General features: G+C 43.7%; 1 protein-coding gene across 1 annotated transcript in view; it reads left to right on the forward strand.

The window, feature by feature from the left end:
• Nucleotides 1-19,940, forward strand: part of STRA6 (signaling receptor and transporter of retinol STRA6) — a 48,184-nt gene extending 28,244 nt beyond the window's left edge. The window contains exons 7-17 of the mRNA XM_044662838.1: nt 1,085-1,152; nt 1,837-1,913; nt 3,222-3,283; nt 5,016-5,178; nt 10,081-10,156; nt 13,148-13,281; nt 16,201-16,318; nt 16,494-16,595; nt 17,923-18,086; nt 18,801-18,950; nt 19,535-19,940. Of these exons, the coding sequence (XP_044518773.1) occupies nt 1,085-1,152; nt 1,837-1,913; nt 3,222-3,283; nt 5,016-5,178; nt 10,081-10,156; nt 13,148-13,281; nt 16,201-16,318; nt 16,494-16,595; nt 17,923-18,086; nt 18,801-18,950; nt 19,535-19,713 (1,293 nt within the window). The 3' untranslated portion in view covers nt 19,714-19,940. The remainder of the gene's footprint in view (nt 1-1,084; nt 1,153-1,836; nt 1,914-3,221; nt 3,284-5,015; nt 5,179-10,080; nt 10,157-13,147; nt 13,282-16,200; nt 16,319-16,493; nt 16,596-17,922; nt 18,087-18,800; nt 18,951-19,534) is intronic.
• Nucleotides 19,941-26,637: the final 6,697 nt, after the last annotated feature.

Raw genomic sequence — 26,637 nt, forward strand, 5'->3', positions numbered from 1 at the left:
GCCAGGCACTTTCTAGCTCTGTGACCTTGGACAAGTCACTTCAAATCCCCAGTGATCAGCTGGACTCCCAGGGGAGTCAAGGGTAGGATCTAGAAGGAGAGAGAGAGATGAGAGAGGATCTAGGGCAGAGGAAGCAGAGGTGGCTTGAGTGGGACAGAGCTTCTGACAAGTTAAAGACCCCCAAGAGGTTGTCTATTCCATCAGACTTGGGAGTCCCAAAGAAGGAACTATGCTTTTTTTAAACTCTTATCTTCTGTCTTAGAATCAATACTGTGCATTGGTTCAATTGCAGAAAAGCCATAAGGGCTAGGCAATGGGGTTAAGTGACTTGCTTAAGAGTCACTTAGCTAGGAAGTGTCTGAGACCACATTTGAACCCAGGACCTCCAGTCTCTAAGACCTAGTTCTCAATGAAATCACTGAGTCACCTAGCTACTCCTGGAACAGCTTTTCTATCACACCAACAGATCCCTGAAAGAAGAGACTGAAGCCTCAGTTTCCACACATATAACAGGACATAAGAATAGACAAATGTTAAAGTTCTCTCTGGAGGACATTAATAACATTTTATACCACTCTATGGTTTATCAATCCTTTTCATTACGATGATTTTTTTTAAACCCTCACCTTCCTTCTTGGAGTCAATACTGTGTATTGCCTCCAAGGCAGAAGAGTGGTAAGGGCTAAGCAAGGGGGGGTCAAGTGACTCGCCTAGGGTCACACAGCTAGGAAGTGTCTGAGGCCAGATTTGAACCTAGGACCTCCCATCTCTCAATCCACTGAGCCACTCAGCTGCCCACCCCAAATGATCTTTTGAGATAGGTGATTCATCATATTCCCATCTCTCGAATGAGACAACTGAGGTCAAATCAGTTGACCATAACTGGACAGCTAGTAAATGACCAGAAGCTGGACTGGAACCAAAATCCTCTAACTTTAAATCAAGCACTCTTTCCATTAAGCTCCACCGAAGAATGTAAAATAAATATGATAGGATTTTTGAAGATTTCAAAGCTCATACTAAGGCTATCCACAGTAATTCATTACAGATTGTGCCCCTTGATGGTTTCATGTTCTCTCCACAGGTGATGAGGGAAAGCTACTATGAAGACTATCTTAGGCATGTCCTCAGTGGGAAGAGGTCTAAAAGCAGGTAGAGATTCTACACCCTCCATTCTCCCTCTGTGATCTCTCAGCTGGGATCAAGAAAGACCTAGGGTAGGGGATGGAGAGGGAGTGGATGGGAAAAGGGATAGACTGAGGGTTGAGCTAGCCTAAAAGGGGACAGAGCCAGGATCTCCACCCGGGATCCAGTGGAGACCATTGGAGTTCATCAGATTTGGCATAGACATGTGTCTCTAGATCAGAGGGATCCTAAAGAGAGAGTCATGTCTCCCCCATCATATCAGGAGTTCCCTGAGGAAAGAGACTGAGTCTTTTCCCTCTGTCTCCCCTGAGAGTGCCCACTGAAGAACTTGGCACCCCATGGTGACTCCACTAGTACTACAGACCACCAGGAATATGGCCCACCTGTCCACTTAAGGTTGCTTTTTTTTTAATTCATTTTTGCCAAGCCAACCTAGTATATTTGTTTTTATTTTATTTTATTTATTTATTTTTTAAATTTTAAACCCTTAACTTCTGTGTATTGACTTATAGGTGGAAGAGTGGTAAGGGTAGGCAATGGGGGTCAAGTGACTTGCCCAGGGTCACACAGCTGGGAAGTGTCTGAGGCCGGATTTGAACCTAGGACCTCCCGTCTCTAGGCCTGGCTCTCAATCCACTGAGCTACCCAGCTGCCCCCTCAACCTAGTATATTTGTGTTCTTCATTTCTAGCTCCTCAGTGGCCAGCCCAAGCTTTCCTTCCCGGATCTTGTTCTATTTCCTCTCCCACATCTACTCTCCACAGCGAGGTACTATATGGGAGTGGGGGTGGGGGGTTGGCTGATGGTACCTGGAGGACTCTTGTTGACTGATTTCCTCCCCATCCTCCACTCTGCTTCCAGCCTCAAGGAGCCATCTGTTTTGGCTTTCTCAGAGAAGCCATCTGGGAATAAACTGCTGCTATGCTAGACATAGGCATTGCCCAGTCTTCCTTAGTGGCTCCCCCTACTCTTCCCAGCCACCCCCTCCAAATCCTGGGGAACCTCCTCCCACCCCCAGATCTGATCTGAGGGTTGCTTTTGCAGAAAGAAAGTCAACATAAGTCACTGAGGTGGAGGAGGGGGCACAGGGGCTAAATGGTAATCTAGATTCTTGGTTTTCTTCCTTCTTTTACTTAATCAACATTTATGAAGTGTTTGCTGTATGCAAAGCACTGTGGGAGGTGATAGAGAAGTTTTAGATAGAAGGTTTAGACCCTGGAGAAGAGGAGATGACATAATCTCAGAGGGTCCACTTACTCTTTTGTGTGTGTGTGTGTGTGTGTGTGTGTGTGTGTGTTGGGGGATTGTGGGGAGATGATCAAGAAAGAGTTCTTACAAGAGATGCATTTGAACTGGGCTTTAAATCCCAAGTAGGACTTCAGCAGCTTCAGGAGAGAAGCCTTGTAGATGTAGAAGAGAGAGAGATTACCCAATGATTCTTGGCTTTGAGCCCCAGTTGTCCAGTTGGAGCAGGATAATAGCATTGCCTTCACTAGATGGTGATTTGCAGAAATAGAATAGTTTCAAAGGAGCAGGTGGGTTTGTGATGTGAGGACTTATGGAAGGAAGGTCTTGGGTACTAGGAGATCCTCCGATGCTAACGTTTTTCTCCTTTACAAACAGATCAACCTTGAAATAAGCTTATCTCCCTTTCAGAATCTTTCATAGAGTCCTTTTTAGCTTGGGATTGTGGGTCAGATGTCATGTTCCATTGATGTAGCCTTTGAGAACACAAGGTCAATTCCACATCACTGAGGTTTCAGAACAGGATTGAAGCAGGACTTCAGTTGAAAAGCTGCTGGTTAGGGGTTAACATAAAGAGTCAAAGGACCTAGATTCAAATCCTGCATCTGTCACTTACTACCTATATGACCTTGGCAAGTTACTTCCCCTCCTTAGATTATAGAACATGGGCAGGTTTGTACAAGGGGTAGAACCTGGAACTAGTGAGGCAAGAAGTATGTTTGGACACAACTTTTGGTCTTTATGTTGAACCTGTGTGATCAGTGAATGGGTAGACTTCTAGGAATACCAAATAGGGTCTGATCGCTGTGACTTTCCCTTTGGGGACTGCAGGTTTCCGGCTTCCCCTGAAGCTCATCCTTTCAGCTACCTTGGCAGCAATCACAATTTATCAGGTATGCCCCCTCCTCTCACTCCCGCTCTTCCCCTCTCTTCTGTTTCTTGTCCTCACTATCCCCATCCTACCCCCATTGTAGGGATAAGGAGCCACCCTAACCCTTCAGGTGTGGAAACAGTATGCATGAAAATGTCAGTACAAAATATTTACCAAATCAGCAACAAGGTTGGATTCTATGACCTGAGTTCATTCACCTCTTTTACTATTGTCAACTCAAACTCAAGCATTCAAGAATTTCAGAGTTAGTTAGGCTCCAACTCATCCCAGACCAAAAATTCTGTCTAAACTGCCCCTAAGAAGTAGACAGTCAGACTCTGGGTCTGAGGACAAAACCACTGTCACCTGTTCAACTTTGAATCAGCAGGCCTTCTGGCAGGAGCCATTCAACCACATGCGGGATATGGGTAAGTGGGGATTCTTTTAGAGTTTAGGTTAGACTAGAGGGCCACTGAGGTCCCTTTCAACACTCAGATTCCATATTGAATTGTCATTCTTGTCACATTGAGCTTTGTGTTAATATTCACCCATTAATCATAGTTCTGCCTTCTAGGGGCCACATAGAGCAAATTTCTGCCACATTAGACAATATTTGTAAAGTGCTTAACACGGTGGCACATAGTGGGTGCTTAATTCCCTTCCCTCATGACAGCCCTTCAGATTCTTGAAGGCAGCTATCTATACAGTACATAAAATGTTGGAATTGGAGTGAGGAAGATCTGAATCCAAATTCTTTCTCAGACACTCTGGGCAGTCAGAGCCTCAGCCTTAGTTTCCTTATATCTAAAATGGGGACAGTTATAATCCTATCTCTCTCTCTGAGTTATTGTGAGGAGCAAATGAGATTATCTAGATGAGCCTTAAAAGTGTTATATAAATATGTTATATAAATACTAAGTGGCTATCATAATCCCCTTGAATCTTTTCTTCTCCTGCTTACATATAGATCCCTCATGGCATGGTCTCAAGGCCTTTCATTATGCTATTTGCCCTCCAGCACCTCAGTGTTCATTCTAAAATATGATGCCCAGAACTGAACATACTTTAGGTATGGTCAACAAGGGAGAGTGGAAGGAGACCCTCACCATCCTTACCAGAAAAACCTCCAAGTTGCTGGAGACTTCTGGTACCCCACCCACATTCCTCCTTAATCACTAGCATGGGAGTTATTTTCTGGGTCCCTTGACCTAAGGGAGGAGAGGAAAAAGAACTCATAAAAGAACTCATATCATAATTTGTGCACATCTACTATAAAGAAAGAACAATTCATCTCAAAACTTCACTCTCATGTTTTGCAACAGAAAGGCACTTTTCCCCATATAGAGTCCTCAAAAAGCCCCTCTACAGTCGGAGCCTTCTATTCTGGATTTTTTTGAGGGCCAGATGGCCAGTGTGAATAATAAGTGAACAGTCGGCGGGTGTTAACACTTTAAAATTCTTGCTGTGACTTCCTCCTGGGATAAAAAAAATGCTTTCTGGTAGAGAAATATACTGTACTTGGGAAACTGACTTTCATGAAGAGAGAAAGCCTTCTAATTAGTCAGTGGTTGATGCTCAGCAGATTCTCCTTTTTTTCCTTTTCTGCTTAATAGCATAGAGGTCAACTTTGGGTTAATCTTGTATGAGATGAGTCAGTGGGGTCTGAATTAATGAAATTTGACCATCCTATGAGAGTGTTGCTATAACAAAACTCTAGGAGTCAGACTAAGATAACTGTTGGCATTGCTTCCCAGGAAGTCCTGCTGCTCCTGGTGGCCTTTGTCCCCAACCTCCAAAAGGCAAGGGCAGGAATCACAGAAGAAGTCACCTACATGCTGGCTGGCTTTGGACTGGTCCTCTCAGAAGACAAGTTGGAAGTGATAGCGCTGGTGAAGTACTACCTATGGGCTTTGGAAGGTGAGGATACTGGCAAATTGCAGGTGTGATGCTTAGAGTTGAGAGGGAAATCAGGGATCATTTCATTCATCCTTTTGTCTCATGGCAGGATTGTACTTGCATTTAGCTGCGTCATGGAGGGCAATGGCCCCCTTTAGTTTTCAAAGATCACCTAAGGAGGTCCCTTATTCTCTTCCCCTCACCCCTTCTGGGGTTTTTGACCCACATACCCAATGGAGCATGTATATAGGGGATCAGGATCTGTTGATTTCCCTGGAACCAACCAAGAAAAAGCCAGTTCCTCAATTTGGGACTCTGTATCCCCATCCCTCTCCCCCATTCTCTCTTTCCCTCAAATGATTTCCTAATCTAGCCTTTTGCCACTCGTCCAGCCTCCTGACTCATCCGGAATCACTTGGGTTTCAGTAAAGTGGTGGGAAAGAAACATGGCAGGCATCATTTAGAGGAAGCCCAGATGGCATCTTTTAGAGGACAAGGGAGATTCCCCGTGGGATTCTCTTATAGTATCAGAGCTACAGCAAAGAGAAGAATCAAGGGAGACTGATGACTAGCACTTCTGCTAGGGTATTTAGAGGAACCAGAGAGTGGGAAAGGAGCTAATATGTCTTGGATCAAGTATGTTTTTATCTTGGGTGGTGAGCTGTTGGGTATGATGAGAGTGAGTGACACTGGATATGGATAAAAATGTCTCGGCCAATTATATATGGAAGGAGGAACACAGCTATGACTGCCAGTGCTGGGGGGAGGGGTCTGGGTCTTTTTCCTCTTATATGTCTTTATTGTGGAGTATTTATTCACAGATGTCTCTTTTAGTCTTAGGTTAAGGATTGTGGGTCTACAAATGGTGTATACCAAAACTTGGGGAACGAGCAATGATGAAGCTAGGTTTCAGATCTGGCCTAGAGCTGCCTAGCTAAACTCTCCAGAGAAGGAGTGCCTTGGGGATGGGCATCATCTCTCTGGCAGTATGGGAGAAAAAGAAGAAAAGCCTTATGGTCCAAGTACCAGGGATGAACATTTACTGATAATCCAAAAGAGGGAGGAGGTGCCTAGGCTGATGGTGCCATGCTCCAGATGGCATGTTCACTGGGATGCCAGCTTGTGCTGCAACAGAGCAGATGGTATTTCATCTTAGTCATGTGATTTGTAGGGGCTTGAGCCAGGAGAAGAGACCCCACTTGGAGGGGCTGTTTTTAAGTAGCCTAACTGGAGACTCCCACAGTCATTGGCTATTGTCCCTGTCCTTTGCAGTTAGCCCTTTCCCTTATACCCAGTCTTGGTGTTTTTGATAATGCAGATAGGAGTAGAGTGAATTTCTTATGTTGCAAAGTATCTTCCTCTACACTATTAATCCCACCCCACTCAAAATCTCCTTCACCTCCCAGAGCCAGCTTTAAATTCCCTTCTTCTCTTTTTCCCTTCTCTCACCTTCCTCTCTGGTTTCCTGCTCTTTCTCTAGAGCTGGCATAGAACAGGTATTAATTAATGCTTACTTCCAGTTTTCTAAGAGGTATGTCAGGGTTTGGGATTACTCTCAGGATTATATTTTATAAACACACAATAACCACAGACCCAGCGTCCAGGATAGGGTAGAACAATCAAATAGGTGAACCGCTTCTGGGTCCATTGTCAAGGTTAGTTAGTTGTGGTGGTTGTGATTGGTTTATCCCAGTCCATAGTGATATATCTCCTCCCTCTAAATCCCTGGAAAAGAGAGAAAGGGAGGAATTGTCTCAGATAAAGGATCTAGAGAGGACCTCAGTTTCCCAAAGGATGTGATTCCTTCCTAGAACTATCCCAATATAACACTGTCCATTTGCCAGGAGAATCCTCTCTTCTATAAGTAAACCTCTCGCTAGCCTTTCAATGGTCATGGCATGGAGCTTTTGACCTTCCTGTTATTTGATTCTGCTTGGCTTCTTGAGGTCAAAGACCTGCAGTATTTAGATTGCTGGTGATCTGTACCATTTTCCCCACCATTTCTGAGTGGCCTGGCTCCAGCATCCATTCCTAACATCTATTATCTCTTTCTGCCCATTTGCAAACATGCTAGACAACTAGTGGGCTTTTTTGGAAGTTCATTCACAAAGGGAAAAGAGTAAAAATTCAAACATAATCTAGGAAGCTAAAGAAATTAGAAATATATGGAACAGATCCTTCCACCAAATTAACCTATCCTGAACAGGTAGCTAAAAGTTCCTTGAGCCTTCAGCCCTCTTTCAACCACTATGATTCTCTAGACTTAACTTGTATCTTCTTCCCATGCGGTGCAAAATGAAAATGACTCTTCTCTAGAACACTCTTCTATCCTTTTGGAATTGGACCATCTGGTTGCTCAAGATAGTTTATTTTTTGCATTTTATATTCCCGGGACAACTTTCAGCCAGTTAGGAATCCTTCTGGTGACTGGAGAAGTTCTTGACAATCCCACTCACACATTCCTCCCTTAGGTAGCCTTTCTCAGAAAGACATTTCAAATAGCCTACAACGTTAGAGTTTAGGACAGTCCATAAGCCTAGGGTCAGCCAAACAGCCTTCAAGAGACCCTAAAGACACCTGTTTTTCTTTACAAACATTTATTGTCTGGCTCAATCGTTTGGCACTTAGCATACTCAGCCTGGAATTGCTAATGATGATTTCTCATGAGTGAGTCTTATATCCCTAGTTAGATGAAACTTCTGAAGGGCAGAGGCTGTGGTTTACTCTCCTTTGAGTCCCGTGTAGCACCTACAACAGGGTTTTGTAGAGGATAAAAACTAGACCTGTGTTTTCAGTGGCAAAGGAAATGTCAAGGTGAGGAAATTTCCCGAAGCAATGGAGGTTGACATCTTCTCTGACACCTGTGTAGCTTAGGGTTCTGAGAGTCGGGCCACTAGTATGTGTTCAAGATGGAATTTAAACTCAAGTCTTCCCGGTTTAGAAGCTTTTCTCTGGACACTAGAATATGTTGACTTGTCTTGTGTTGTAGTGGTAGATATTTATTGTGTTTAATAAATGGACACATACACAGTCTGTGTATGTATGTGGATATAGGCAATTACACATATATAGTTATAGATACATATAAGAAATATCTAGATATGGGTACATATAGACACATAAATATAGATACATAGAACTATAAATACATTTAGATTGATAGAGATACCTCTGAATGTAGTTATTGTACATATAGATACAAATACATAGAAATAAAAATTTAGATACATATAAGCATAGATGTAGATATGTATAGACAGATATAGATACATATAAATATAGATATCAATACATATAGATATAAATACATATTGATTTAAGTACATGTAGCTAGAAATAGAAGTAGATTAGATACATATTTGAGAGATATGTAGATATAAATATAGATTTGAGACTTCAGCTTCCTATCTCTCCAAGGCTGGAAGTGAAGAGGCCATTCACTGGCCCAGCCCCACTGCTGATCATCTTAGGGCTTTGATTTTCTCCATTTTTTCAAATAGGACTAATCTACTCTTCTTATGTAGTCTTATGTAGTCTGGTTCCTCCTGTAATATTTTAAGTTAAGTTATGAGGTTGTTAGTAGCTTTAACAATTTAATTTAATCAAAGTAGTGATAGGAAAGAGGTAGAGAGTTGCCTAGCCTACCACCCTGGGTGCCATTCTGATGGAATGAAGCTCAAGGCCAACAAGGGCTCCTTCAGATCTAATCTCCAGTCAGAAGACTCCCTACCCCATTCCTATCCTAGAATTCTCCTTGTTGTTGCCAGACTTAGTAAAGACCTCAATCGCCTTTGGTCTTATGAAGCTTAGAACTCCAGAACTCAAGCAATCCACCAGTTTCAATCTTCCTTAGTAGCAAAGATCACAGGTGTGTTGTTTGCTATTTGGTTTAGAATAAGATGTTTGACCTTGAAAATATATTGGAATTTTCACTAGTTGTTTCAACTGTTTTTATTTGAAAAAAGGTACATTTTTAGCCAATATTTCCTGTCTATGCTTAAAGCATAGGAACCTAAGTGAATAACTGACCATAAACTTGGAAAATGTACTTCTTCCCTTATTGAAATTAGCCAGTGTTTTATCTTTAGCCATCTCTCCTCCTCTAGGTTCCTACTTTTCTTTCCTCCATGTTCTTTCTCTTTCCTTTCCTCCTCCATTCTTCTCATTTCCCCTCTCTCTGTGTCCCTTCTTCTCTTTCTCAGAAACATAGGCTGAAATATTTCAAGACACTCTAACTTCCCTGACAGGGGCATTCCTTCCACTGCTACAGATGGTGGCCCCTTTGACTTAATTGATGTTCTTGGAGACACTGAGCATATGCTCTCACCCTGCACCTTTACTGATGAGGAAAAGTCTCCAACACTGGCAAGAACCATAAAATTAATAGAGGACAAAATATATATGGCATGTAAATAATATAGATGCTAGAACATCATTATATTCTAAAGAATGTAGTCTATGCAAGAGACTTGTCCATCCTTAAACATATAGACACAGTTCTATATGTTTGAGTGGGAAAACAAATGTCCTGTAAGTTTGTTTTTTTTTAATTGGGGGTGGAGGGAAGGGTTGTTTGTTTGTTTTTTGCAGCATCTTTCTAAGTTGTTTGGCTCAGCTTGACACTAGAATGGCTTGGTATTATTTAAACATAAGCCAATGGACAGCCGGGAGGAGTGTACTGGGATGTGGGACCCAGGTTGGGATTGGGCATTTCATTATGTATAATCCACAAATTGGGTCCATGTTTGATGGCATTTCTTGAAAATGATCATCCTTGAACAAGGGACATTGAGCATATGGTAGCCGTTCCTACTGGTGACTCCTACTGGAGAGAAACCATAGCTCAGTGGGTCGGGGAGGTCTCACTCACTTACTGTCCTTTTTGGTTCTGGCCTCTGACCCTCAGGCCCATTCTCTTTTCAGTGTGCTATGTCTCCGCTCTGGTCCTGTCCTGCTTGCTCACTTTCCTCATGCTGACAAGGTCACTGGTGACTCACAGGTGAGTTTGGGATGGAGTAGGGAGAGGGAAGCGTAGGTTCTGATTGGTCCATGGAACTGGCCCAAGGAAATAAATTGTATAAGTTTCTTGACCTCTTGAGAGCCCAGTGGGGAAAAGTACTGAACTTGGAGTCATAGGACCAGACTTTGAATCACTATCACTTACAGCCTATGTAACCTCAGACAAGCCACTTAGATCTTTCTGTGCCTCAGTTTCTTCAGCTGTAAAATAAAGATATTGGACTAGATGATCTCTAAGTTCCCTTCCAATTCTACATCTACACTCCTACAATGCTGATAAGATCAGGGGCTTAAAAAGATAAAGACAAGATAAATTGGAAATAATCATAGGACAGGCTTTAGGATGAAAGGAAGGCTAGTGAATTTGGGTAAGGATTTAGATGCAGAGAGTGTCAAAAGATAAGAATTTGAAGGGTGAGAATAGAATGAGCAAAATGTATAGAGATATAAAAAAAAACACTTAGCATGGAAGGATCATTGAGTCAGACCTGTACCTAGGATGGAGCAACAGGGACTTTTTCCTAGGGCATGGAAATGTATAGGGCACAAAACTTTACTACATGCTCTCCTTCAATAGCATGTGTTCTGTTATAACTGATGTCCCCTCCCTCTCAATTGAGTTTGAGTCACATCTCATATTAATTCCATATCATAATTTTTAAAGATTATTTAATGGTGAGTTTCTTTTTGCTTGCTCCAGGTACAACTGCTGCTAATTATTATTCTCCAATGAGGATATCAGTCTGCCTGGAATGGAGAGTGCATATGTGGTGGGAGGGGAGGTTGGAGAGGTAAGTCAGGGCCAGAGAGCAGAGAGCCTTGAATGTCAGACTAAGGAATAGAGACTTGATTTGGACTTCAGAAAAGAGAGTGTCAAGATGACAGCTCTGCATATCTTAGGAAGATTACTCTGTTGGCAGGTATGGAATGGATTACAGGAGAAAAGAAGGAGGCAGGAGACTTAATTGGAGTTATATAGAAAAACAAGTTAATTTTAGTTCCTCTTGGAGATATTGGCCAACAGGATCTGATTTGTGTCTCCTGCCATTCCTTAGCCTCATCCCTCTAACCTCTGTCCCAGGGCTAAAATTGTAGCTGGAAAGAGGCAATTGGCACTTCATATCTAAGCTGTTGAAATTTAGAGAAACAACTTTAGATAGTAGTACTTTAGTATTCAGTAGTACTTTAGATAGAAATAAAGAGAAATAAAATAAATAAATAAAAATAGAAAGCTACCAAATGAAGAGTTTCCTTCCCTGAAAAGGATAATCTAAGTGAATTCTTCCCTGGCCTGCCCCATCCCTTTCTCTTCTCCAGTGGTAGCCTCCTGGTGACCTGGATTCTCCAGCCAGGGGGCTCCATGCCCTGAGGTCTCCCCACCCCAACCCGATTTTCCTTCCTTCTCACTTAAATGAATTTGTCTTTTAAGAATTCATTTCTGGGAGGGCAGTAAGTGGCTCTGGAGATAGAGAGCCAGATCTGAAGTTGGGAGGTTCATCTGGGTTCAAATCTGGTCTCAGCCACTTCCTAGCTGTGTGACCCTGGGCAAGTCACTTCACCCCCATTGTCTAACTCTTACTGTTCTTATAACATAATATTAATTCTAAGATGGAAGGTAAGGGTTTAAAAAAAAGTTTATTTCAAGGTACCTAAATTGTTAGTTATGACTCTGCTCAAATCTTTCCTGCTCACAAAGGGGAAGTATGGGACAGTGGGAAGAGCACCAAGCTTGGAGCCCTGCACTCAAGGTCCAATTTAACTGCTAACTAGTTATGTGACCTCAATATTGTTCACCTTTCTGTTCTTTATTGTCCATATTTGTAAAATGAGAGTAACAACTTCTAAGAGTAGCTGGGGGGCTCTACAGTATATAGAGCACTGGGCTGGACTTAGGAAGTTCTGAGTTTGAATCTTACCTAAGATACTTACTAGTAGTGTGAGCCTGAGCAAGTCATTTAACCATTGTTTGCCTCAGTTTCTTTATCTATGAAATGGGGATGATAACAGCCCCTGATTCTCAGGGTTGTTCTGAGGCCCAAATAAGATTACAAAAGGCCCATATCACCTCATGCCTGGACTATTGGTCTAGGTGGTGGTGTGTCCCTGCCTCACATCTCCCTGCTGCAGTCTGTCCACTCAGCTCTCATAAAGATCTTCCCAGAAAGCACACAGGTCTGACCATGTCACCACCCCTCATTTAATAAAACCCGATGGCTCCCTATCACTTCCAGGATCCTCTCTTTGGCACCCAACACTCTTTATGACCTGGCCCTTCCTCCTCTTTGAGACTTATACCTCCTAGGACTCTGTAGCCCAGTGACACTGTTCCTCCATCTCCTGACCCTTCATTTTCTCTGGCCATGCCCCCTGCCTGGAATGCTCCATCCTCCTCTCTGCCTCCTGTCTTCCCTCTTTTCCTTCACATATCAGCTAACATCTTCCCTTCCACAAGAAGCCTCTCCTGATCCACCGTAATGCTAGCACCTTTCCTTGCTTGTTGTCTCCTTCCATGGACTGTGAGTTCCCAGAGGGCAGGGGCTGGTTTTCCCTTTCTTTATATTCCTGGCAGATATTGGGCGCTTGGCAAATGTGTGCTGACTTGACTCAACATCTGTAAAGCACTTTGTAAACCTTAAAGCACTGTATAAATGCTTGACATTCCTCCTGCTACTGCCTCCCTCACAACCCTATTGGGAGAAAAAATGATTTGTAAAGATTAAAGCGCTCTATGAGAGTAACTGATTGGTATTCACAGAGGCTTCTTTGGGGAGCCTGGACCAGTGGTTTCCTGGGGGGCAGGGTAAGAGGGTGTTTGGGAGCTCAGCAGAACTCAGAATTCAGAGCCAATAATCTTCTCTTCTTATTGTCAGTCAAATAGTGTGTGTGGCGGGGGTGGTGGTGGTGTTGAGGTCCTCTCTTGATCCCCTTTCTCTGCCCCCCAAAGATCACCAATCAATCTCTCTCCCAACAGAGCTAACCTGAGAGCTTGGCACTGTGGTGCCACTCTGGATGGAGGCCCCCAGCCCCAGAGGTCAGGTGTGGATGCTACAGCCATCTTCTGCTGGATGAGCTTTTCAGGCTACCAGACAGCCTTCGTCTGCCTCGGTGAGCCTTCTGATTCCTCTCCAAGACTTCAAACATCACTGAGTTCTCTCCCTAGAAGAGAGAGAATGGGAGAGAGGCTCATTTGAGGGTCTATCAACAAACTTTTTATTAACTTTTCCTCTTCCCCCACCATGTGACTAGTGTTTAACTACAGTGTGGGGGGTGACAAGAAGAAAAGACATTCCTTGTTTCTTGAATCTGGACTGACATGGAAGATTAGAAAAACTTACCCAATGAGGCAGTATACCAAATGAGAACTAAAGAGAATAAGGGCTACTGAGTATCAAAGGGTAGGCAAGATTGATCAGGGCAGCCTGCCTGAAGGAGGAGGGATCAGGGGTGGGTGGAAGGAGGGAGAAGGAATTTCAGATGAAGGGGATGCTGTTTGGCAAGAACGAGAGGTAGGAATGTTGGGAGGGTGCTCCACAGGTGTGCCTTAGCTTGGAAGGGGGTCCATCTGGCCCGGGGATTTAGTGGATATGGAAGGTCCAGGAGAGAGGGAGATCTACAATGTAGGTCGTACTCCATCCACTGCCTGCTATGCCATACAGTTTGGCTTGTATGAAGCCCAAGAGCTGCCTGCAATGGTGCCACCTAGCTGCCCCATAAAGCATTTTTAAAGCATCTAGCACGAAACCTGGCACATAGTAGGAACTATATAAAGGTTTATTCCATTTCCCTCTTGCCATTAAACTACTTAAAATCAATTCATTTTTACCAAAGATATAAGAACAGACATAGAAGCAGCTCCTCCAACACCTCTAGCTCATCTATTACTACATATCTGGAGGATTAAGTTCAAGACTTGGTTCAGATCCTCTATAGCATCAGTCTCCCCAAGTCCATGTCCAGATGTGGCATGACTTCCCCATCAGTCCTCAGCTCAGCTTCTGCTGGCCTTGTGTTCCTCAAGGCATCATTGTTGGGTTGAAGGCAACACTCATCCTGGAACTCAGGCTCTGGGATACTAATGACCTTCCCAACTCACTAAACTGCTGCACCACTCCCTTCCAGGACAAAGGAGAACAAAGGAAAAGACCAAGAACCAAAGCCTCTTATTAGGGTTCCTGTGGTAGTGCTGGCGGCAAAAGAGGCTCCCAGATTCCCCAGGAGCAATTGAGGCAGAAGAGGCAGTCACTGGGGCTGATAGAACTGGTACAAGTTCCAGCTCCGCAGTCAATTAGAAACAAGCTCCTCTCGAGCACACAGTACAGCCAGCCCAAACCAGTTACAGGGTGTCTCCACATGCTCCAATACCACCCGAACACACACAACATCACACTTCTCCCAGAAGCAAGTTCCTGAGCAATTTCTGCATGTGTAAATGTACATAGAGCCAGAGACACACACACTCCTCTTAAAGGGGTCTCATTTTAAATCTATTTCATATAGAAATAGATAATATATTTGCCTTTTTAAAATTGCATACTCTTTGAAGATGTAATATAATCTAGTTCCTTTTAAAAAGGGATCCCCTTTAAAATCTGTTTAGATTTTATTTATATTCTATATAGAGAGATCTCTTTAAAAAGATGAGTATATTATCTAAAGATGAGTATATTAAATGAAATCTAAATATATATATGTATATATAATAAGTATATAATATTATATTTAGATTTTATATAATATACTCATCTTTTTAAAGGATCTCATTTTAAATATATGTGCTTACTTTTAAAGGAGATTGTATTTTAAATATTTGTAATATAACATGATCATTTTTTAAAAAGGGGTATTTAATATGTAACATGTTTTAATTAATTATTATTCATCCATTAATTTACTGTTAGTAATAATTTGTTAAATTAACTTAAATTTTATTATTTAGTATTATACATTATATATTATCACATATAATATATTATTAATTCATTAAAATTAATTAATGTAATTAATACAATATACTCATGTTAAAAAGGGATATTATTTAAAATATATATAGCTTTTTAAAGAAATCTCATTTTAAATATATTTGTACATAGGATATATTCACCTTTTAAAAGAAAGCCCATTTTAAGTATATATGTATGTATATACATATAATGTACTTTAAAAAACCCTTACCTTCTGCCTTAGAATCAATACTTTGCACTGGTTCTAAGGCAGAAGAGTGGTAAGGGCTAGGTAATGAGCATTAAGTGACTTGCCCAGGGTCACACAGTTAGGAAATGTTTGAGGCCAGATTTGAACCCAGGATTTTCCATCTCTAGGTCTGGCTCTCCATCTACTGAGCCACCCAGCTGTACCCTGTAATATACGAAGAGATTGCATCTTAAGTTGTATATACTCACCTTTTAAAAGAGACCTTATTTTAAGTATATTTATATGTGAGCATATAATATCTCCCCTTTTAAAAGGTATGCCATTTAAATTGTTTTGCTATATATATATATATATATATTTACTTTTTTAAATGGATCTTATTTTTACTATGTTTATACGCATACATATGAATATTTGTATATCTAATATAATATCTTCACCTCTTAAAAGGAATCTCCTTTCAATGACCTTTCAATGGGAGTCTGAATGTCTAAAATACTCTCGTACTCTGCCTCTATGAGGATAACCAATTATTATCCCCAGAGATGGCTGCTGCTTCTTTGGGAAGCCCAATCTGGGTTGACCGATACCATTGGGACTGGGGTGAAGCAGGGGATATTCTCCTCCTTGAACTGATGAGAAGACTCAGGCCCAGGGAGAGGACATACTTTGTCCAGAGTCACTGAGGAAAGCAGTGGCAGCCCTCAAGCCAGGGCTGGCCTCACTTGGGTCTCCCTCCTTTCCACTGCACCTGCCAGGAGCCCAAGCAAAGCTCAGCATGATGGACCTCCCGTGTCCCAGCCTGGCCATGCTCTCCCCATTCCTCTCGGTGGTCCGAGCTTGTCTGACAGTGACCCTTCTGCCACCCTGCAGGGCTCTTTCTCCAGCAGATCATCTTCTTCCTTGGGTTCGTGGTTTTCACCTTTTTGGTCATCATACCCATTCTCTATGGCAGGAACCTTCTACTCTTCTATATGTTGGAGAACACATGGTGAGTAAGCAGGCTAGGCTGGCCTGGGCTAGGCTGGCCCTCTGTGGGGATCCTGGGGAAACAAGGGGTTTTTGGCTTGGCCTCCCCTACCTTGGTCCCAAGATGGCTCTGGGTGGCACCTTGAACCTGGTCTTCCCCAGCCCTGGCTTGATCACTGTGACTACTTTCCACATAGGCCCTTCTGCCTCACACTTATACTGGCTGTGATCCTTCAGAACCTAACTGCTCACTGGGCCTTCCTACAGAACCACCATGGCCAGCAAGAGCTGACTAACAGGTAAGGAGGCCACATTTGTCTCCCTTGCTATCACTGCCTTCCCCATCCTTTCTGTCTTTCCCTCTCTATTCCTCCCTTGATTTATCTATCCTATCTCCTCTCTGACCCTATCTCTTTATCTGTCCCTCCTTCTTTCTTTCCTCCATCTCTCCCTTTATCTCTGCCTCTATCCATTTCAACAATACATATATAGAAGAAACCTCTAAAAAGGAGACACGTATAGAAAGAAAATGAGAAGCTGGAACAAAATTGATTAGGCGTCAGGTGAGTAAAAAAAGCAAGCCAAAAATGCTATCAGACAAAACCAAACCAGCTGTCCTCTCTCAATGTCCTTCCCCTTCCCTCAATTTCTCCTTCTTTCTATCCCATTCTCTCAGTCCCCCCTCTATTTTCTTTTTCTTTGGTCCCTGTGTCCCTCTTACATATTCCTTTCCTCCACCTCTTTCTCCCTGTTTTCTTTGTTGTTTCTTGTCTTTTCCATTCTTTGGATGATAAAAATCATAATTATTTACTCTTTTTGAATAGCACTAAAGTTTTACCATGAATTTTCATATCTGTTATTGAAGGAATGGGGAAAAGTATACTGAATAAGCCCTGGATTCTTGTGCTAATCCTGCTACTTACTGAGACCTTATATCAGTCATTTCTCTTTTCTGGGCCACATCTCAGATGCCACAAATGAGAGGGACAATTAGATGATCCCAAAAGACTCTTGTAGTGCTTAGATTATGGTGGTTAGCCCAGAATGGTAGGAGGGTAAGCATAATTATTCTGATTTTACAGATAGGGAAACTGAGGCCAAAGAAGTTAAGTGGCTGAGGCATTTAGATGTGATGGACCCTGTGAGCTAATGGGGAAACATCTCTAGAATCTGGATCTCCTGACCCATTCCAAGCTTTGTTCTCTCTCCTTTTCTCTTTTCTCTGCTTTCTTAGAGAGCCAAGGCTCAGGCAGGACAGTCTCTATTTTTGGCTAGAATAGGTGCCTGCCCCTATGATACCAAGCGATGGCAGTCCCTCTTATCCAGAAATATCTCTTCTACTTGCCATTTGTGGGCCTGAAATCCCCACATGAAAGCTTCTTCTCTTTCAGCATTGTTTCCTCCAGATTCCTTTATTCCAGTGAGAGCAGGTAGCTCACCCCCTTCTACGAAGTTGAGAGGAAGTTGTTAAATATTCCCTTTCTGCCAGGGACAGCTGGAGCACTCTAGGGATCTGGGAGGGGGAAGCTGGTTTAGAATGTGTACCATATAGAATGTATGCCTGTATAGACACATTCCTCTGCTGCCGCCATTCTGTTGAGAGTTCCTCTGCTTCCTCCCCTTTAGGAAAGCTCTATATGCGGTCACTTTCCTGCTCTTGCCCATTAATGTGTTGGTGGGTATCATGGTGGGTTTCTGCCGGATGCTGATCTCCAGCCTTTTTAACATCATCCACTTCTGCCAGCTGGACCTCAGCTTGCTTCCCCGTGGTGTGGAAACTTTGGACCCAGGTAAGGGCAGCCATGGGGATGAATCAGAAGCCACTGGTCCCTCCATTGGGGTCAGGGTTGATCCTGCCAGAGGAGGTTGGATGGGGCTGGGGCATACTAGACAGCAGGGGAAGGCAGACTGCATATAGAGTAAGAGAGCCGAGCCTCCCCCTTAACCAGATGTGAGCTGGGCATCCAAGCTGCCTGGGTGAAAGAGAGCCATGTAGGGCCCAGCTGTAAAAGGCTTGTAAATCCAGGATTTGCATGCTAATTTGGAAGCAATAGGGAGACAAGAGCAGCTGGGTGGCACAGTGGATAGAGGGTGGGGTCTAGAATCAGGAAGACCTGAGTTCAAATCTAGCCTCAGATACTTCCTTGCTGTGTGATCCTGGACATGCTACTTAACCCTGCTTGCCCAAGATGAGGAGAAGGACATGGCTAACCACTCCCTGCCAAGAAAACCCTAAATGGGGTCATGAAGAGACAGAGATGATTGAACAACAACACTAGGGAGCCAATAAGGTTTTTAGAGCAGGAGTGTAGCGTAGTCAGAGAACGGGCTGGAAGAAGGAAGACCACCTGGAAGGCTACTCCAATGGACTGAAGGGGGCCTGGGTTATGGCTGCTGGGTGTGTGGAGCCAGCCTGTAAAGAACACAGAGTGTTTGCATGTGAGCCAGCCCACATATGTGCTCCTTGAGAGTTTTCATCTCCTTTGCTTTCTTTCCTCCCTCAGGCTATCGCACGTACTACTATTACTTAAAGATGGAGGTCAGCCAGTCACATCCGGCAATGAGAGCCTTTTGTTTCCTGCTCCTGCAATTACCTGGCTCCCAGGGACTGGCTGGAGCCCAAGCTGGTCTCAGACCCAGTGATGTAGAAGAAGGTGAGACAGACACAGCTTGCTGGCCTCTCTTTCCTGAGGAGGATGAAGGTTTCCTTGCTGCTTCCTGCCTCTCTCTATCTCAGGGCTTCCTCTTTGGCCTTCTTCCTCCTGGGTTGTCCCCGAAGGCTGCCAACTGAGTGCATCTTTGGAAGGGCACTGTGAAAAGCCTATTTCTGGCTGCAGATTTTCTCCTTCCTTCCTCTGGCCCTGGCTGCCTGGCTAGGTCCACAGATGGTGAGCTCTAACAGAGCAGGGGGGAGACCCCCCCTTTCTCTTTCATATTTCAGCTCACCTAATGAATAAAGTGTTCTGTGTCAGTCCTTTGCTGGCACAGATCCCAAAGGTACACACTGGAAAATGTGAGCTACTCGATATCCCTCCATATTATTGGGACTATAAGGGACAAAAAGTTCTTTAAGGTGCCCATGAGTCAATCTCTCCTGTTCTCAGGAAGGATGTTCCTGCCCTGGAACTATCTTAGCCTCCAGGGAGTTCTGGGAGAAAGGAGAGGTGGGTAGTTAGGGGAAGCACGGGAGAAGGGAGTAAATATTGCTCAGTGTTTTGTGTGGGTCTGTCTCTCTTAGGGATCCGTTTGCTGCAGACCAAGAACTCAGCCAGGAATGCCACCAGATCCAGACAAAGTCGGATCCGCTGGGGATTGGCTTATACCCTTATCCGAAATCCATCTCTCCTGACCTTCCGGAAAAAAAGCCTCTCTGGACCTCTGGCCAATGGGAGCCAGCCCAGCTCTCCCAACCCATGATGGATCTGCAGAGCCCAGAAGGGAAAAAAGAGAGAACTGCCTCCATGTGTCTTTGACCAGGGAGGTCCCTGGTAGGAGCCTCACTGACATTTCCCTTCCTTCCTCTCCCTCCCTCCTCCTGGATTCTTCCCAAACTCATTGCTTTGAAGATCCTCTCTGTAGGAATTCTGGATGCCTCCTACCCAGAGAGACTGTACAGACAGCAGCTCCTGGATGCTGATGATGCATTCCCCACCAACTTTTGTTTGTTGTTGTCTTTTTGGTGGGGGAGAGGGGAGGCAAATAATTTGCTGTGATCCCTGGCAAACACAGATACCCTTGTCATTCTAGAAGATCACATGGCATCAAAGAACACAAGAATCCCATCCCCAAGACCAAGGTGTCCAGGGAAACTAATCCTACCCCTGGGATCTGTCCTATTTTCTCTTCCATGGAACCATTACTGCAGACAAAAATCCATAATCTTCAGGACTCATCTCCCTATATTCTTTCATCTCATTCATTCATCTGTTCATTCATTCAACATACATTTACTGATCACTTACTAAAAGACAGTTAGTGTTGGATTCTAGGGTTCTACACACACACACACACACACACACACACACACACACACAAACCAGTACCTGCCCTCAAAGAGATTACATTCTTGTGTGTGTGTGTGTGTGTGTGTGTGTGTGTGTGTGTGTGTGTGTGTAGGGAATTATCCTCTTCATACAGATAAATACAAGATGATCAGGATAAGGAGAGAGGTTACAAAAGATCTCTCTTGCAAGGTGACACCTGAATTGAGTCTTGGAGGAGGTTTCTGGGATACTCCCCTCTCTGAGTAGTCACCTTCCCTCTTCCTTCTGAGGCCCAGCCACAAATGAATTCTAGTGGGGTCTTCCTTATCATCCAGAACAAAAGAGAAAAGGTGCTGACTTTACATCCAGAAAGTTAGAGAGTGATGTCCATGGCCCATTTAAAAGCACCCAGAACTGAGCTTGTACCTAAAGATTCTCTCTAGGTTCCTATTCTAGAAAGTCCCACTACTGCTCAGTGGTTCTGAATGGTCCCAAACTTCCTCCTGCAAACTCTGCTTAATTCTTAGAGCTTTAGCCAAAGACTTCTTGAGATACCTCCACCACACACAAGGTACCTTCTAATCCCTGGGATCCAAGCCCAGCTGTCTGAGACTCAGGTCCTAGTGATGTTTAGTTTGGCATCCATCTTCCTTGCTGGGGATTAGGGCTCCTACCTCCCTCTCCAGCTTGGTCTCCAGCTCCAATGCCCATTTTTGTCTCAAGAAGTCTTGATTATTCTTGGCTTGGTCCCCTTTCTAGGAAAAAGCCAAAAGCTATCATTTCACCTTTAATAAGTTCCTCCCCCAACATTCAGCTAGTGGGTAACTGGGTAGGTCTGGGGGAAAAAAGAAAGACCATTCCCATATTCCACAACATTCCTGAGCAGACAACTGCTGCATTCCCCCCCCTAAAGAATAAGAAAGAAATATTTCCTTATATGACCCTTGTAAAACTCCATGTAAACAAATGCTATAATGGTGGTATATAGAACATAATTTTAATGCAGCCAATCAGATTACTTTCCTCTCTATTCTTAAAGGAACTGTGGGTTTAAATCCTTTAATCTCAGGAGAAGTAAATTGATTGGAGTTAGTCTGACATATTTGCCAGGGACCAATGAAGTTAAGGTAGATTTGGGTCTAGTCAGGTGTAGTATGGACCAAAATGGGCCCAAAGGATGCCAACTGGAGGGTCTGAGATATTAAAATAGTACCAAGTCTCTACTCTTCCTCTTCATTGTCTCCTAGGGATCCCCCCTCTAAAAAATTGGGTTCTAAGGGATTCTTAGTTTTTTCCAGAGCCTTCCTAAGACCTCCAAGGTATATTTTAGTCCCTAGAATAGAGAGAAACTCTGTTCCCATAGTCTTTGGCAAGCTCAGCGCTACATCTCATTCTATACAAGACTAGTGTTCATGATTGCTTGATGTGAAGGAAAATTCCCCCACAATTTGAGCTATCTGCCTTGGGAGGTGGTGAGTTCCTCCTCACTGTTATGTTGCAAGTGAAGACTGTCTGATCATTTATGGATATGGTAGAGGGGATTCTTGTGCATTTGTAGACTGGCCTAGATGCCCTTGGGGGTCTCTTCCAACTCCAAGATTCCTCGCTGAAAACCATTTTCCACTCTTTCCCTTCTCCTTCCACTTCCTCCTTTTTTGAAACTGGCCATCACTTTCCAACATGGGAGAGCATGGAGCCAGTCAGAATTTTTGGTGACTATTTGGTTTCCATGACTACCAGGGAGGGCAAGTGAATTCTCCTGGGAGCAATTTCCCATCTCAAAGCATATTTTACTCTCTATTTTGCTGTTACAGAACCTGGTCCTGGCCTGGAAATACACTTGAACTCCAGATATATTTAGTGTTTCTACCTTTGCATGTTATGAAAGAGATTGGTGTTTCCTCTAATAAATGACTCCAAATGAACAGCCTCTCATCATTTCTAGCTTGGTAGGGCCACCTTATCAATCAGCCAGTGCTCATCACTCATCTAGTGTAACAGCTGACCTTTATTTAGCACTTCAGGGTTTGTCAATACTTAGCATAAATTATCTCTTCTTATTTGTACAACAGTCTTGGGAAGTAGAATCTAGTAGGGCCAGAGAGACAGCTAAGTGGTACAATGGATAATGAGGAGGCAGAAGTTGTTATTTGATCATTTTTCTGTTGGGTCTGACTCTTCATGACTGGGGTTCTTTGGATGGAGATACTGGATACCATTTCCTTCTCATTTTATAGGTGAGGAAACTGAGGCAAACATAGTTAAGTGATTGCCCAGGGTTGCATAGAACTGGTTGATGTTTAAGGCTGGGTCAAGTCCAAGTCAGCCTGCCCCCTGGGACCAGTGTTCTATTCATTATATATATATATATGTACATATATATATATAATTATATATTAATATCTCTAGTAATGTACAAGGCACTTGCTTTGGGGATGGGGAGAAAAATACTTTCAAGAAGTATCTAATGTAGTTTGGGAGATTAGACCAGAATCCAAGAAATGAAAACCAGCAGCATACAGCAATAGATACCAAAGGAGAAATGCACACTAGTTACACCTCTGCTGTTTCGGTTACTTGAACCTCACAACAATAGCCCAGGCAGGTAGGTAGTGCAAGTATTATTATTCCCATTTTACAGAAGAAAAGACTGAGCCTAAAATGAGTGAGGGAAGGAATCCAGGAAGGGCAGGAGTGAGAAGAGGAGAAAGAGCATTTGGAAACTGGTAATGTTTATACTGAAGAAAAGACTTAGTGGGAGCCTGACAACTGTCTTCATTATTTTTTAAAGCCCTTACCTCCTGTCTTGGAATCAGCATTGTCTGTTTATTGGTTCCAAAGATCTGGGTTCAGATCTGGCCTAGGACACTTCCTAGTTATGTGACTATGGGCAATTTACTTAACCCCTATTGCCTGGCCATTTCTACTCTAGAGATGGAAGGGTCTCAGAGATCACCTCAGCTAATGCTGCCATTTTACAGACATGTAATTGGAACCGTAGTGGAAAATACAGTCAAAATTCAGTCGAAATGTTCCCCCTCTGCTACCTACACCAAACACACACACACACACACACACACACACACACACACACACACACACACACACCCTTATATAGCTAATGTGGGAGAGAGAAACAAGGACAACACCCATTTTACAGGCTAGGTTTTAGTGAGAGCATAACAGAATTGTTGAATTACAGAAAACTCTTGTAACAGGGCCTTGTTGTATAGCCATCCAGTCTGCATCCCAGACTCACCTCTAAGGATCAAATGTCTACCCCTTTTAAGCCTGGCTCCAGAGATACTGTGAAACCTGGTGGGATTAACTGTTCTCTACCAGATGTGAGGATCTACTCTTGTACAGGCACGGAGTGGGAAGCATGATGCCTTTCTACCTTTAATTTCCTTCTCCCTGATCCTACTCTCATCCTCAAATCTGTGGATTCTTAGAATCCAGACCAGTGCTCTCAACCAAGGCCTCAGTCCCTGGGCTGGTTTTTCCTGCTGGAAGGAGGGAGAGGTGGGATGTTAAAAAAAGAGGAAGAGTCAGAAAAGGATACAGAGAGAAAGGGAGAGAAGTAAAGAGGGAAAAGAGAGGGAACATGGAAAAAGAAAGGGGAAGAGTGACAGAGAGGGAAGCAGGAGGAAAAGGAGGCATTGAGTAATGGAGAGGTAGAGAGGAGGATAGAGGGAGAAAGAGAGGGAGAAAAGGAAGGATAAAAGGAAATAGGAAAGGGAAGAATAAAGAGATAGAGGCAGAGGAAGAATAAAAGGAAATGAGTGAAAGAGATGAGAATAAGAAAGAAGAAGGGGAACAGGAAAAAAGGGCATGAAGAAATAAGTAAGGAGGAGAGAAGTAGAGAGGAAGAGGGAAGGAGGAATAAAAAGAGGAAAGAGAAATGGGGGAAACAGAGAGGGGGAGAGAAAGGGAGAAGAAAGAAGTGGGGAGAAATGTAGAGAAAGGAAGAAAGAGAGCAAGAGGAGAGGAGAGAGAGAAGAAAGAGGGAAAGAAAAATGGAAAGGAGAGAGAGAGAGAGAGAGAGAGAGAGAGAGAGAGAGAGAGAGAGCCATTCCTGCCTTCGTGACAGCTGTGTCCTTCCCTGCCTCCCCACAACTGCATTAGCCTCAGCCAGGGCTGGCAATCTCTGTCTTCCATCTCCAGCTTCTTGAGTTTTGGAACACAGGCAATTCAAATCTGGTGAAACTTTTTGAGTTAAAAGCAGGGGCAAGGACTCATTGAAAGGCCCTTTGCTGTTCTCTAGCTTCCCTGCCCTTTTGAAGTTGGTAATGAGGCCCCAAGAAAACCGCAATTAAGGGCACCGAAGGGAGGGTGGGTGAATGAGGAGGGAGGATGACAAAAGACAGAGGATGGACTGAGGAGAAGGAGGAGGGAAGGAGACTACATACAGGGCTATGCTTCACTTGGAAGCTGCAAAACCAAGAAGTTCTGTTGAGAGGCCAAGAAGGCAAAAAAATCTCCTGACACCCTCTCACTCCCCAGCCTGGTGGTTCCCTGCCCTTGGGGACTAGAGGTGGGCAGTGCATTATAGGCTGCTGTTCACTAGGAGAAGTGAAAGACAGGGATAGGCTAGAGGCTTAGGTTCTTTCCTAAAGCCTTAAATTTAGGGCAGGCTGGTCTTGCATGCTTTCTGGTTTACACAGTAGCTGCATTCCTAAAAGCTGGGTATAAATCCAAGTTTGGGAGAATTCTTTTTGCCATTGACTTCCTTGGAATCTTGAACGAGCCCCCTCAAAGTTAAATGGTCTGGCCAAGGTCACAAAGCCTGGTAGTGGGGGAGCGGAGACCAAACCCAACTCTCTTGTCTTTTTTTGTGGGGACAATAGTCCCTAACATTGTCCTCTACTTGGCTCTTGGCCCTGGGGTGCTTCACAGTTTTATCAGTGACTTGGATGAAGGCAAAGATGGAGTATTCCAGAGTTGGCAGGGACAGACACCAGGCTGAGAAGGATAGCTGACACAGTGGATGGCAGAGTTAGCACTCAAAAATGATTTTGACAGGCTAAAGCCTGGAACTGAATCTAGTTAGATGAAAATTAAATGAGTGTAAAGTGTCAGATTTTGTTTTTTTTTTAAGCTTCACAAATAAAAAATGAGGAACACAATCCTTGGAAGTCTTACATCTGAAGAAGATTAGGGGGTGGTTAGTGGGGTGCATATACAATATGAGTCAGCAGTGTGGATGTGGCTGCCTTAAAAAGCAAACAACTAAAGACGCCCGAGGATGCTTTAGATCAGGGGTCGGCAAGGTATGGCTCTCGAGCCATATCTGGCTCCACCTCCCAACAGGCCAGTCGGGGCAGAGCCCCAGGATGTGCCCCAGGGGGCCCTTCAGCCCCTGCCCTATATTCCAGTGCCTTCTGCCTCCATCCTCTTCCTTCCTCAGGCATTTATGGTTCTCACGGCCAAAAAGGTTGCCGACCATTGCATTTAGATAATAGAATCATAGGTAGAAGGAAATTTGCATTTCATCCAGTCCAATGTCCTCATTTCAAACCTTAGGAAACTGAGACATAGATAGAGTGGTTGTAACTTACCCATTGTCACAAGCTAGTAAATGTCTGAGGCAGGATTTGAACTCAGGTCTTTCTAATTCTAACTCCAGCACTCCAGTTTCTAGGAATAATGGTGAGCTCTTGAAGAAGGGACTTGAGGTCAAGAAGACCTGGGTTTGAAACCTGGCCATGCCTCATACTAACTGTGTAAAAGTGGCTGGGACCATTGACTTCACTTCGAGTTTTATTCCTTTGGGTAAAGACATCCCTATGTGCTCTGCCCTGGTCAGATGAAATCTGAAGCATTGTGTTCAGGTCCGGGAGGTATACTGTAAGGCCCCTGATGAGCTAGACCCACTTGCCCCTAGCATCCTGCCCCTAACATTCCCTCTTTCTTTCCCTTCCTTCATAACCTTCCTCCTTCTACACTTCCCCCAAACTCCTCCCTCTGCCACTGAAAGTCTATAATCTCTGACCTCAACATTCTCCCTCCTTCCACCCTTTCCCCTACCCTCTCATCCCCACTCTCTGGTCATAAACAAACACTGAAATACACTTGGGGAACCACTCCTTAAAGGGGGCCCTGCCTGTCAGTCCTTCTAAGAAGCAAGGCAGCCATGTTGTAGACCAGTAGTTCTCAAAATGGGGTCCCCAGGAACTCCTAGGGTTCCCTGAGATCACTTTAGAGGAGCTGCAAACTCAAAACCATTTTCATAACAATACTAAGATATTTTAATTTCCCATATGGCAAATATCAACAGATGCAACCCGCATAAACAAAAGTTCTTTGGGAGGACCCTCAATCTTTTTTAAAAGTGTAAAGGCATCCTTAGCCCAAATAT

The sequence above is a fragment of the Gracilinanus agilis genome, chromosome 2 (genome assembly GCF_016433145.1).
Source record: "Gracilinanus agilis isolate LMUSP501 chromosome 2, AgileGrace, whole genome shotgun sequence".
Classification (NCBI taxonomy): Eukaryota; Metazoa; Chordata; class Mammalia; order Didelphimorphia; family Didelphidae; genus Gracilinanus; species Gracilinanus agilis.